Source organism: Phaethon aethereus, assembly GCF_964289735.1.
Source record: "Phaethon aethereus genome assembly, chromosome: 1".
Lineage (NCBI taxonomy): Eukaryota > Metazoa > Chordata > Aves > Phaethontiformes > Phaethontidae > Phaethon > Phaethon aethereus.
Window position 1 is genome coordinate 41,696,990 of NC_138575.1, and position 13,808 is coordinate 41,710,797.

General features: G+C 35.1%; 1 protein-coding gene across 1 annotated transcript in view; it reads right to left on the reverse strand.

Annotated features, from left to right (window-relative positions):
• The window catches only part of ZFC3H1 (zinc finger C3H1-type containing), a 42,386-nt gene that overhangs the window by 12,410 nt on the left and 16,168 nt on the right, over positions 1-13,808 (reverse strand). The window contains exons 10-23 of the mRNA XM_081999446.1: positions 12,113-12,250; positions 11,588-11,706; positions 11,106-11,252; positions 9,873-10,047; positions 9,554-9,685; positions 8,266-8,817; positions 8,073-8,182; positions 6,898-7,029; positions 5,685-5,806; positions 4,961-5,062; positions 4,457-4,573; positions 3,397-3,580; positions 1,420-1,606; positions 824-1,015 (exon numbers count right to left, since the gene is read on the reverse strand). Of these exons, the coding sequence (XP_081855572.1) occupies positions 824-1,015; positions 1,420-1,606; positions 3,397-3,580; positions 4,457-4,573; positions 4,961-5,062; positions 5,685-5,806; positions 6,898-7,029; positions 8,073-8,182; positions 8,266-8,817; positions 9,554-9,685; positions 9,873-10,047; positions 11,106-11,252; positions 11,588-11,706; positions 12,113-12,250 (2,409 nt within the window). The remainder of the gene's footprint in view (positions 1-823; positions 1,016-1,419; positions 1,607-3,396; positions 3,581-4,456; positions 4,574-4,960; positions 5,063-5,684; positions 5,807-6,897; positions 7,030-8,072; positions 8,183-8,265; positions 8,818-9,553; positions 9,686-9,872; positions 10,048-11,105; positions 11,253-11,587; positions 11,707-12,112; positions 12,251-13,808) is intronic.

The window sequence follows — 13,808 nt, forward strand, 5'->3', positions numbered from 1 at the left end:
TTTGTTCATTCAGAGTTACATTTATCAGTACTGCTGTGTTTAGAATACCTTTTGGAGGAAGTCAACACAGCATTACACTTTTCTATTTAAGCTGGAGCTAGAAAAAAGCATTACAACCTGAAACCACACAACTGAGAAAAATGTTTTAGGGTGTAGCAAGCAACAGGTGCCACCTGCTGGTAGGAATGAATAAACTTGCAACTGAAACTACAGCAGTTCCCGCTTTTAGCAGGAGCTGATGTCAGCACTCCCATTTCTCACCTTCATCCACCTCTTCTATTCGCTATAGAACAGTAAACAGTGACCTAAATTCTTTCTACAGTCACAGTAAAAGCCTGAGATAACTCCATGACTTCAGAGTTCATAGGATCAATAAAGTCTGATTTAACAGTGTCCAAATTTCGGGCAATACTGTTAGATTACATCATACTACATTCTTTCCCAAGAACTACTGGTTTGATAATTTCTGTAGCAACAAACACTTGCGTACTTAAGGCAATAGATTACTCACAGGCCCTTCACTGCAGAAAAGTGTTCTATGGCTTACCAGAAATCAAGTCGTAAAGCAATTCCCTGGGAATTATTTTCAGATGTAGTGGTCTAGGCTATTAGCTACACAAGCAAAGCAAAATACGGAACAAAACTCCCAAAGGTATGATGCCATTGTAAAATTTGGATATATCTCAAACCAGAAGTCTCTAGGAGAACTCCTTCAGCAAATAAATGAAGGAACAGTTCTTCTAAAGTTGACACTATCAGAGTCACAGACATTAGAAAGGTGAAGGTATGAAGACAGTTACTGGGGTGGTAACCTTCCAGTTACCTGCAGCAGAACAAGAGCATTCTGATGTCTTCCTGTAAACAGGTTTAAGTGAACCCTGTACAGGAGAGTCTCCAGCAGCTGAAAGGACACAAGATTTGGGTTTTCTTCTCCCCCTGTCACTTCCATTAGGAACTGCAGCATCCTCCCACATATGTAGTCTTTTCCATCAAAGGAATTCTCCAAATTCAAAAACTAGAGAGAAATAATTCATATTAATAATAATAATCATCATCAGAATACTACTTAGTATTAGTATAATAATATAATTTAAATATATTTAAATTTAAATATATATTTCAAATATATATTTAAATTTAAAAATATATTTAACCTAGAATAAGCTTCTAGGTTAAAGTTTACAATCACATGATACAAACTTCAGATAATGTCTTTCACCACCTTATGAACCATACTTCCCTCTCTCACACCGAATTTTCACATTAAACCTCAGATAGAGTTTAAATATTAAAGAATAAATAGTGAAAGTTAAATTTTGCAAGCTTAAGCACTGAAAAAATAAGAAACGTAACATCTTGATTTTAAGTAGAAAATGCACACTTACACGAACATTTCAGCATATACTTTTTTATACTTACTGTCCACCAGATTTGATAACAGGGAGCATATTCCACTGCTGTTTCACACATTTCCTGTATCTCCTCCTTGGTTCCTCTTTTTGAGAAGAGTCTGAGGTAGTGACACCAAATTTCAGGATTTTCTTTATTGTTCTCAAGGGCTCGAGCCAAAACATTTAAAGTAGAATCTAAACACTCAGATGATGAGCTGTAACAGTTAAAAAATTAAAAACACACAATCAACTTTGGCAGTTTTATGACTTACACAATATCAAATATGAAAATGGATGCTTATAATTAGAATGGAAGTGACACACACTCAGTCTTTTTTTTTTTTTAAAGATGTGCTTTACTATGAAAGTATCAAAGTTTCAGTAAGTTTTCATCCTTCAAAGGTTATTATGTGCAATTATCATAGCACATAGAAAAATAAGGTTTCCAGGAAAAGAGTGCCAATTCAAATAAAAGTCCAAATTTAACTGAAAATGGGTAAGATTCATCTGTAAGCAGAGGTCTCAAGCTGCAATCATATAAAGACATTTACATGATACAGACTTAAAAACTTAAGTAGAAATTTCAAAGGCTTTGTAAAGTTAGAATGTTTTTACTACATATTTAATTTACTTTCTACAGTCAAATATAAGCCTTTATTTCAGGTTTCTGTGCATGTCATGCAGGTTTCCTCTGCCTCTAAAGTGTAAAAAAGGAGACCACTTTTTGAGACAACTATCATGAGATGATATCAGCAAAAGTAATACAAGATGAGTTCAAATAACTGACTATATTGCAAACCACAAAGTTGAGCTTTAATTCATAAACAAACTTCCATAAAGCCAAGGAAAGCTTCCAAGATCACATTTATTCTGAAAACATCTTTAGAAATTACTTTGCATAGACATTCATGAGAGGAAAAACACATGTCCCAAAATAAAACTAACACAGTTAGCCATGTATAAGTCTGAAGACTCCCCAAACCCCTCTATCACCACTGCCACCTACTAAACCAATTTCTTCAGAGTATTAAAGTGGGGGCGGAGATGGGGGTGTTTTTAAGAAAAGGATGCATTGTCTTCCATTAGGTTTTCTCCCTTTTTTTCTTGGTCTTTTTCTGAATACACTTATGTTTAGAAAGTGTGCTCTTCTTGCCCTGCCACTTGCTGGTAGTATTTTCTTTGAGTACTGGCCTTATCAGTTATATCGCTTCTAGTGTTCAGGCAGCTATTGATATACCTAAATTGATCTTTTCCTACATTTTCCATTATCCACAGTTTACACAAGGCTTTTGAAAGAGAGCTGCTCCTCTCCATTCCCTTTCCTCCCTGCTGCAGCAGCTGCTCAAGCCAGTACCTCACTATTAAAATCTAAGTCAATCTCTAGAATGAAACCGTAATGACAGAATTCCTACCAAAATTATCTGATTGCCAGTAAAAACACAGTACCCTGCAGAATAATTTAGAGGAACAGAAACTAGAGAAACTTAGAAATCCAAAAGTTAAAAAGGTACAAAATAAAAAACTTGAGTGCTCAACTGGACCATTTCTACAGGGATAAAACCATACAGCAGAACTCTTCTTATAAGAAAGCTTTCTGATGAAAGTAGTTTCAAACATTACTCCAATCATCTACTTTGTAGAAGAGAAACTGATTTGAGTTTATTGGTCCACTACTTTATCATTGGGAGTAAAACATTCTGCTGTAATCTTGGGAATGCATTAGGTTGTGCACTTCTCAAAACACAATTATTTCTCCCATACTAATTTCCATCAGCTTCCGTTCGGAATCAGAACCTACCCAAAGATAAACTGTCAGTGTAATGTATTATTCATATACTGTACTGCATACAGTAGGAAGTCTAATCTATTTTTTTAATCTGCTTTTAAGTAATAATTATTTGTGGCATTGTTGAAGAAAGTTCCTCAACATCTGAAAGGAAACTTGGATTACAGCAGCACAAAAGCACAAAATCAAAAATGTAGATGTAAAATGTATGAGACTCACCCTTCATTTTGATTCAAGTATTTGTATGCGAGTTTAATCCAAAGCTGTACATCACAGGGGTTTTCTTGGACACTTGCCTCCAAGTTGGAAATGTCATCAGTCTCACTTGTAAAATACCGGACATCATCTGGAGTCACCACGGCATCAAGAGCTGGAACTCTTTTTTTATGTTCTGTGGGATGGGCTGCAAATAAAAAAAATTAAAACAGTGTGTCTTTTCAAACGAGAAGTGACCTGCAAGATTAAAATGCAACATCTTGTGCGAGTTCATGTTTTATGTATAGCCATTGACCAGAGCAAAATATAGTTACTTCAACATCCTCTAAAACTTAGAAATGTGTAATCTGTAGAAAACTGGTTATATTTCAAATGCAAAAGCAAAAAAGAAATAGCAGTAAAAGGCTGCTTTGATTAACAGACACCAATTAAGGCAGTTAAATTTCTTTGTCAGATGTGTCTATTTCCTAATGCTACCTAATTATCTCAATTCTGAGTCTCTAGAAATCCTTTTTACAGGATTTGCTAACAAATCCTAGAGCTCCCACTTGCATGAGTCGTATGTGAAACTGCCAGGTTGCTGACACTCTAGCAAGCTTTCAAGTATCAAATGCCATTTAACAGCAGCTTTTTTTAACTCCTGACCTCAACACCAAATACTAACTGTACAAATTTAAGATGACCAAACACATGAAGGACTACTTATAGTTCTGGGAGGGGAAAAAAGCAAAAATTAAAAAAAACCCCAATGGTCTATGGGCAAACCAAACACTTAAGGGAAATAGTTCCTTATGTTTCTTTAAAGAACAGGTACGTAGAAATTCCACCTTAACTTCGTCACACATTTGTATTTAAGGGAAAAAAAATAATCTAAAAATTCAGGTCAAACTTTACACAAAAATGTATGCAAGATTAAGTTTGCGTGCAGGAAACATGAAGTCAAGGGAGCTATTAAAAGCATTGGTTTTCTTAAGAATCACTTTAAAAATTAGGTGTTGGGAAGAGGTTAGTAGGTATTTTCCCCCAGTACTCTCTTTTAATGGATGCGACACATCCAGATTACCATATTTAATAGGTCCAATGAACTGTTCCTCTTCACTGCTGCTACTATCTAACAGAGGTTTTCTCCAGTACTTTGGTCTCCATTTCCTTTTATCTTTCCATGTTGTAAATGGAGGTGCTGTAAACAAGCAAAGTAGCAAATTCTTTTACTTTCCTGTATTCAAAGTTAAAACATCTTTGCTAATAAAGATTTCAGATAAAAACATTCTGTGAGTGCAACACAAGTGTATAAGTTATGTAAGTTCTAACACTACTTATTTAAAATCTATCACACTCAAATGCATAAGTCACTTCTTCAAATTGGACTCCAAAACAATTATATTATTGCCTCAAAACAAACTCTGCTGCCTTTAATTTACCTGCCTTTAATAAGCGGAATTTAGAATACCGAGACAAATAAACTAAGCAACAAAAAAATATACTTGGTTTACGAAATCAGTAAGGTGATGATGACTCATACAATTTTAAAAGTTTGTATTGTATTTAATCTAATCAAGTTACTTACTGTGACTTTTACTCTCGTTGACATTGCTGGCCAGAAGAACAGCCATCTGATCCACTGACATTCGGTCTCTGTTTATACCAAAAAGTTTTTCAACATATTTTTCTGAAATGTGAATATTTGTATCTTTGGTAAACACATAAATGAAAACTGATAGGTAACTTAACAGCAGTTTAGCATAACCTATGCTGAATTCATGAAATATGACTGCTTCCAGAGGTATGGTAATTTAACATGCTAGAACAAAGAAATAAAAAACTGAGAAAGTTCTGTTTGGCAACTTGCCTATATGGCAACAGCATTGTTATAAAATTCCAGCTCCACTGAAACAGACCAGTCCAGTAGTTACATAAACTGAGGAAGGAGACAGGGAAAGATTCCACGCCCACTGCTCCCCAATCCCCTGAATCCCAGCAACACTTTTTTTTTTTTTTTTTTTTTTTTTTTTAAGTGAAATGTTCCACAGATCAATTATTTTTTCTTCCTGTAAGACACCAAGGTAACTACCCACTACAAAGGACTGAACTGGACAACTGCAGAAACATTGGTTTGTTGGGTTTTTTGGTGTTTGTTTTGGGGTTTTTTTTGTTTGGTTGGGTTTTTTTTTAAGTTGTATCTTACACATTGCTTTACATCAAAGTCCTTGCACCCAGAGCTTTTAATGAAAGCTACTCCCTCCAGAAATGAATCTTTGAATACAAAAAGTGAACAAAAGACTCTTAAAAACCTGTGGCAGTGCCAATTTCCTCATCGGTGCTTTTTTCTGAACAGCCAATCAGTTCTAAGTTGTAAGACAGAATATCCTGAAACAGCTGCTTACGACTAAGAGTGCAATCTTTCATGTGCTGCCTAAAACAAACAAACAAGCAGTTAATATATTTATCACAGCAACAATTTAATAAGTCTTGTAATTAGAAAGTTGGTTTTAGTACACACTAGGGTGAGGCATAAAGAAAACAATACCCACAGAAAATACTATAGCCTGCTTTGAAATTTCAGGTAAGTATGTCTGGGTCTTCTCTAAACTTAAGCCTGCACCCGTAACTTAATCCTAGTCTTCATTATTTCACTATAGCCTTACTCTTTAATATAAACCTCTACACACTCACTTCGCACTAACACAAAAATACAGTATTTAAAACTTTCCAGTTCTAACAGGATAGTTAGAAGTATTAGGTATCACTTTGTACTTAGAAGATTCAAACTATGGTTTGATGGTAACAGTTAAAAGCAGATTCAAAAAGCTGTCTGCCACTGAAAAGGGCAAAAAAAAAGCTGAAGTCCATGCCTATTATATTTTTCCAGTAGCTAGAAGTTTCCAAATTGAGTTTATTCCTGACTAATTCATATCCATTTGCTCTTGTACCAACTTTTTAAATATACTGTGCAACATTGTTTAACAAACTATTTGTAGTATAATTTAACACCAGGCTTCAAAGAAACAAATTTAGCCAGTATTTTCTCAGAAAACTAGAATTCAACTACTACAATATGCTTTTGGGTTTTTTTACATAATCGCATAATATTTGGTACACGCTTTATTTCGGTTAGCAACATGATACATCTCTAGTGTGCTTAACAGTATCAACCACTACCTGAAGTTCCATGATGTTCTGAAGTTATGCTGAAGTTATAAAGCAAGAGGAGTCCCATTTGAATTACAAATCAGCCAAAAGGTAAAACATACTCTAACCATCTATACAGCTTTTCTAAATTTACATCCAAAGAGCCTCATTTCTTCATGGCTTAGATGAAAGGGTTTTTTCCTGCAACCAAGTATCAGCAACAGGGTATTAAAAGTAACTTTCTTTTCTAGAACTTGTGTATAGGGTCATAAATCCAGACCTTTTTAAGAAATGAAAAAAAAGCCTATTTTGGTCTGAGTTAGACATCTAGAAGAGATGTTTAGTTCAAACGAACAAAATTAAAAAAGAACTCACCACTGACAGTCATCATCATTACATGTGCCTGTTAAATCAAAACGGCAGAAACACTGTTTTGGCTCAATCATATTGCTATACGTTACTGAACTGAGGTACAGTTTTTCCTTGGTTCGGAAATACGGACTAAACCTAAAATGAAACAGTGAATTATTGTTACAAAGTGTACAAGGTAAGACATCAGTTTTACAGAACAAAACATTCAAAGAAATAATCACTTTTTATGTGTGAAATCTCATTATTTCCTACGAGTGAAGAGGAAGGTGAAAACAATGAGAGGGGGAGGTAACAAAACAGTGCTTCTCAATCTAAACACATTCTGTTCTAGCATTCTCTTCTCTCTTAGGTGCAGAACTTCACTGATATAAAAACAGAAAGCGTAGTAATGACCCAGTAGGGAAAGAAAACTGAAATTGAATTTCAGTTTATTTCTAGAAAAACTGCACTCATGCTCTTGTCACATAAGATCAAACAGAAGTATAAAGAGAACCATTGAAGATTAATGTGGAAAAACAGTGAGAGAAATCCACACCAGGTTTTAAAATGTGTAAACAAACAAAAAACAGTCTGACCTGAGCAGACTAATGCTTCTTTTAAATCTTTAGCTAAAGTTTGACAATGTCAATTTTGGGATCTCTATCTCCTTAAGGAATTGAAGCCATAACCTAAGAGAAGTTAAAATGAATACTCCTGTAAAGATAGCATCCTCCACCTTTTGCTACTTAAGAGTATAGAAATAAAAAACCTGAAGCACATGGTAGGATTCAACTGCTCCAGTTTAAATTCCAGACTTTTGTTTTCTAAAATTTAATGTCTAGGAACAAAGCTCTCTTTAGTCCAAAGACAGATGTGTCAAACTGATTACGCTTGCAGGTCCCTACTTTAAGTCAAGATGAATCACCGTGGGCATGCCTCTTTCCACTAAGCAGGCATCCAAAGACAGGTGATTGGCTCAATTTCGACTCAGACAAGGTAAATCCTAGCCAGGTTTAAAGACTACGTAACTGGAATATGCTTCTGTTCACTTTTTCCTGGATTTTAAATTGCTTCATATTGGACATAAAAATCCTGTCTTCAAATGCTTAACTATTATTTTTTAATTTGGTTATACCAAACAATCTAGTTGCAGGGAACAATATGCAATACAATGTAAAAGCAGCCTACAGTCTTCATACCTGTACGATTTAAATACTAGAAGAGGACTATGATACGGTCCAAATGGAAACGGTTTCACTTCGGTTTGTTTATTTTGTGATGTAACAAAATCCATGTCCACTGAAATTTCCTAGGAAACAGATAAACAGGTATATAGCAATTACAATACCACTTAATAGAGACAACCTTCATGTTTAGTGTTAAAGCATTTACCTGACCACACAACAGATCTTCCTTAGGTACTATAAAGGCAGTACTTTTCACTAGCAGCTCTTTCAAGCTGTCAGCTTCAGCATAAAGTTTTTTCAGTTCATCAATATTCAACCCAAGGAACAGCTCAGGCTCCTCTGATGCCTTTTTAGAAATTTTGTTTATAGTTTCTTGTTTTGGAGTGTCCATGTGTTTAAGATTTGGTTTAGTGAAAGAATTAGATTCTCTGAAAGATCTCCTTCGTTCTCGGTTTGAATTAGACAGAACTTCATCATCAAAGTAGTTGTTTTCTTCACTGTCCAAAGACAATTTATCCTGTGTAAGATCATGAAGTGATGGCTGAGGTAATGCAAATTCAGATTCCTCTTCTGCATGAGGTGCAATATTTGATTGTTCCTTGGTTTGAAGTGCGCGGGCCTCTTTCAATTTCTGAATCTTTAGAGCATATTCATACTCTAGTTGCTGTAGTCGTTTTTTCTCTAGTGCAATCAATTCTGCTGAATGCTTTTTTGGACTTGATGCAGGGGAGTTCTCCAATTTCAACATTTTGCTTGGCTGAAAAGGAAAAAAATTCCCTTTATTTCATTTTCACATTTACTGATCTATTGACAGGAGGTAAATGAAACATTGGCAAGATATTTAATTCAGAGTTTATAAAAAGTATTTTAAACTCTTGCCAGAAAATTTCAACAAACAGCAGAAAAACCACAAAGGAGTTTGCCACAATTCACCTGGCAGGTTTGCAGGTTTTTTGATAAAAACTACCCTATGTCATGTATGGGGCTTCAACAGAAGTTCTGGCCACATTTAAAAGGTGAGCTATAAAACAAGTACAAACAGTGGTGTTGGGGGCAGAAACACAAAAACAAAAAGTTTACAAAAAGTATTTTAGCCTTGTTTTTCTGTATTTTGTTTTGAAAAACAAGATCGGGTGTCCTCTTTAGCATCTTACTAGATAGATAGATATTTTAACACGATCAGTAATATCTACAGACAGAGAAGTATTTCATTCTTTCACAGGCATATAGCTTTTATTTACTTATTTAAATAATATTTGTTAATTTATTTATATCAATTTAAATATTTATTAATGACATTCCCCTGGCACAGAAATGTAGCAGCTTTTAAAGTAATTAATGTTTTTTCTGTTGCATTCGCAAAAATACAGGAAACCAATGGAGATTCGTACAGTGCTTTTGAAATGTTTTCCTTTTTTCCTGAAATCCCATTTGAACTAAGTTTCCCAATCAAAAATTGTACAGTGTGGTTTAAAAACATGCAAAAGACTTACTCCAAGATGATCTTGCTCCAGTTTTCGTTTCCCAATTTCCTTACTTGCTACTGCTTTTGCTCGAGCAAGTTCTTCCCCATATTTTAATGTCAGAGCTTTTTTTACTGTAACCCGTTGTTGAACTTTATGAATCTGAAAAAAGAAATTCTATGGTAAGATGCAAATTTTCAGATATGACCACATAATAAAATATAATCAGAAAATACATGGGAATTAATTAATTATTAATGCAAAGAAAGTCTATTGCCTCCAAAAATCAGGTTTCCCATTTCAAGACTTCCAGCTCTAGGAAACAGAAACATTTCAAAATTAAAGTTACTTGTTCCTGAAGCTTCTTGAGAAACATCTTATTAGCATTCAAGATCTTCTCTGTTGCCTGGAGCTGTTCGGCCAGTTTGTTAATTTTATTTTCAGCAATTCGAACATTCTCTCTCTTCTTGGCCTCTTGTTGCAACAAATGTTTCAAGACAGATTCATCCTTCATCAACAGCAGTCTAGAAGTAGAAAATCCATGTAACATGATTTTTTCCAAAGGGAACTTTCTCAGAACTATCACTGCTCCTCTGAAAACCTAGTTATTTAAGAATCCAGCTCTTTTTCACTTATCAACAAACAACAGACTAAGTTTCTCCAGATAGTCTTAGCACCCATGAGACAATAAATATTGGTAGTACATACAGCAGATTTCAGTATCCGAAGTTCAGCATGACAGTATAAAACATTCTAATTATGAAGATAGAGGAAGGTAAGCAAGTGGTGTATCTTTAATACTGTTTTTAACATTAAGACATCCAAAATACACATTCTTGCCTTCTGTTAAGTAACAACCCAATACTTCCTTAGAGCACGTACACACATTAGTAGACTACAAGCCACAGCATTATGGCATAATAGCAGAGTAATTAAGTATAGAAAGCTACACATTAGAGAAAGGAAGATAAAGACTTAGATGGATGGGTATGAATAAAGGCAGGGGGGAAGAATGTCCTTCAATTGACGTCTGACCACCAACTAGTTTGTTCACAAGACCACAGAGAGATAATTAAGCAGCAACAGAAGCAGAGAAGGATGCAAAGCACTTATTTTCCAGAGTAACTTGGAGGAAGCGCGAGAAACATGGAAGAGGCATGCCTAAAGAGAAAAGGCATACAGGAAAAGCTTCAAACAGCATACCTGTTCTGCAGAAACACTTATTTATATATATCAGGCATATCCCATTGAAACATGCTACCCTCAAAGTGTACTGAGTAGTGAAAGGCACATTCATTTTTTCTATTTCAGAGTCATTAGGTGGCACAGATGACATTCTATATTCACCGAACATAAACACAGCTGAAAACTGTTAGCATGACAAATCATACTTAAGTTACCACCAAACACCACACTGGCACTACAACACAATTCCTTTTGTACAGCAATAGAAATCAAGACTGAATAGTTCAAGACAACAGAAAACCAATCATTTGCTGTAATTTAAATGCTACATATTCAAAAAGATCATTTACTATTTTCATCCTGTTAAGCAAGCAAGGTAGGACAGTGTAATATGTACCTGTTTTTCTTAAGCTTTGCTTCTGCTTCAGTAACTTGCTTTGTCACTACTGCTATTCTCCCAATTCCATCAACTTCACCATCAGAATTTGCAGGGGACGAATTGTTCCTCAGGGGATCAGATTTAATTAAACGTTGCTTCTCACGACTAAAACAGATGTTATAAACAAAGATATTCAGTAGCTTCAACATTCATTTTGTTGTGTACTTACAACAGTTTTCAAATCTTAAAAAAAGTAGCAGGACAAGATTTCAATTTAAAAGAAAAAGAACTTTCCACAACTGCAATCAACCACTGTAAGTCAGTTCAAATCCAAGGACTTCCTTTAGACTCCAATGTTGTCTTACTAAAAATTGAGTGGGAGAAAAACCTGAACGTAATGGCAAAAGTTTGCAAACTTGGATTTTCCTTCCAGTTGCAAAAATAGACTAGTAAAGGACTACAAAAAATATACATTTTACTGTATTTAAATTCAGTTGTACCTGGCAATCTCTTCTTTTAGTAGTCTGTATTCTATCTTCTTATCTTCTGGTAGAGCCTCTGGAGTTCTCATTGGATCATTTTCTTTTTCTGATTTTGGAGGGGCTTTGATTTTTGATGCCTGTTACAACAAGGTTCAAGTCAATACTAGTCACTAGGTTAAAATACAGCTATTAACTACTATTTTTAAGAGGCATTTCAGCACAAATGTAAAGCTGTTCAAGGCTAATAAGATCCTTTAAGCCATTTTTTTGCTAGTAATTAAATATGCATTGAATTTTAATTGAAAAAATGAAAACAAAATAGATCACCAATTCTATCTTCAGGATGCCATCTTACCAAAAAATCATTTTAATTAGCTTATGCAATCCAAATTACAAGGTAATGGTCCAGATGGGAGTAATGTACTCAACTCTTGCCCATTTCTGATGTAATCCAATATTTCTTGACCAAATTCTAAAGTTTAAATTCCATATACAAAGCAAAATCATTACAACATAAACTTATTAAATGCTGATAATCTTTACCTCAACATTCCTCCTTGCTTCTTTTATCATAGATTCTAGTCCTCCAAATACGCTGTTAGTTGAGTTAGATGGCTCTCCATCAGACTCGCTATCATCTGAGTCATTTAATGTAACCACAACAGACTTGTGTTTTGGAAGCTGTGAGGAGAACGAAAAAAGTTTTATAGCAACAAGAAAAAGTTAGAGACAGATACACAGTTATACTTAGCTGACCTTACAGTGAGCTCCTCAGGCAGATGAAACAAGATTAATCACTTTTTGCCAACATCACTAGCAGAAACAGCTCACTGAAAATCAGATGACTGTCAATTCCAGCACAAAGAAAGATGCAGAAACAAGCAGACAATTTAGCTTAACTTCAAATGATCTGGAGTTACAGCTTGACAAGAAGCAACTCAATTCACATTTCCAGGACTGCTCTTCCCATCTCCCAGTGCAGGTCTGGACAATTACAGTTAAGACACTTAACCTTTACCTCAGGACAGGACCTCTTCAAAGCTCCAAGTGTCTTTTAAGGGACACACCCCTACTTTCCATTGAAAAAGACTAAATTTCCACAATAATTTCTTTTGTTATATTCTCTGTATTCTCTTTCTTGATGGTCCTTAAAATAAGGATCATATCTACTACTTCAGCACCACCACAGAGCAGGTATGTGAAATTCCAATCTATATTGGTGCAAGAAAACAAAAAAAGGCATTGGTCCCCTCCTCACAAATATTCTCTAGCTGTAGCTCCATGGAAACCTAAATTAATCACGCAAGGCACCCCACCCTTCTCCTCATCTTCAGATGCCCAATACACCCCTTCCCTATCACTGGCTCTTAGTATTAAAAGAGCAAAGCTGTCAAGCTGCTTTTGGCACAGCTGTGTAAACAGTCTCTAACTGCCTTTCCTATTTTTCTTCTAGGGGAAAAGCTGACAGTGGGGAGGGTCAAACTCCACTTTTCTCCATGTGTTTTTTCCCAGGTGTTATTTTTTCCATGTGGTTCAGCAAAGTGTTTAACAATCAGTAAAGTAACACCAGGCAACTACCATCATACTGCCTTCGGTAAGATTAGCTTCTGCTGCACCAGAACCACAGTCTCAGCTGTAACACAGGATCTCTCCATAATGTTGTAAGACATATATTCAATCTGTGGTGAACAGACCCCTGAGTGTCCATGACTACTTTGAAAAAGAGTTACAAGATGTCACTGAAATGACAACCAATACCTGCATATTTCACTATGCAGAGGTCCTCAACTCCACAGAAGAAACCCCAAGGTTTCCAAGTCTAAAACCTCTTCTGAAATGTGGTGAACACACTCAAACATTGAAAAGCTACCAAGACCCCAAAACTATGAGATTAGATTTCAAAAACCTGAGGAATTTGCATTTTCTATACCTTTGTGGTTTTTTAATTTCTGGGTATATTCAACAATGCTCACAGAAAAAATATCAGTTTTTCAGTTCAAAATTAAATTATGAGCACAAATTTTTTTATGCTCTTGTAAGAAACACCAAATACTAAAGTTAAGTCAGAAGCATTCAATACAAATTGTTTATAAAAGCTTATACTAACAGGATTAATTGATATTGTTTTCACAGAGGACAGAAATACCTTGTGACTAGTCTTCTGTGAAAATTATTTGGTCCTAAGTTCTTTAAAACACACACCTATTGTATATATAAATGTTCTATTTCCCAAGCTATT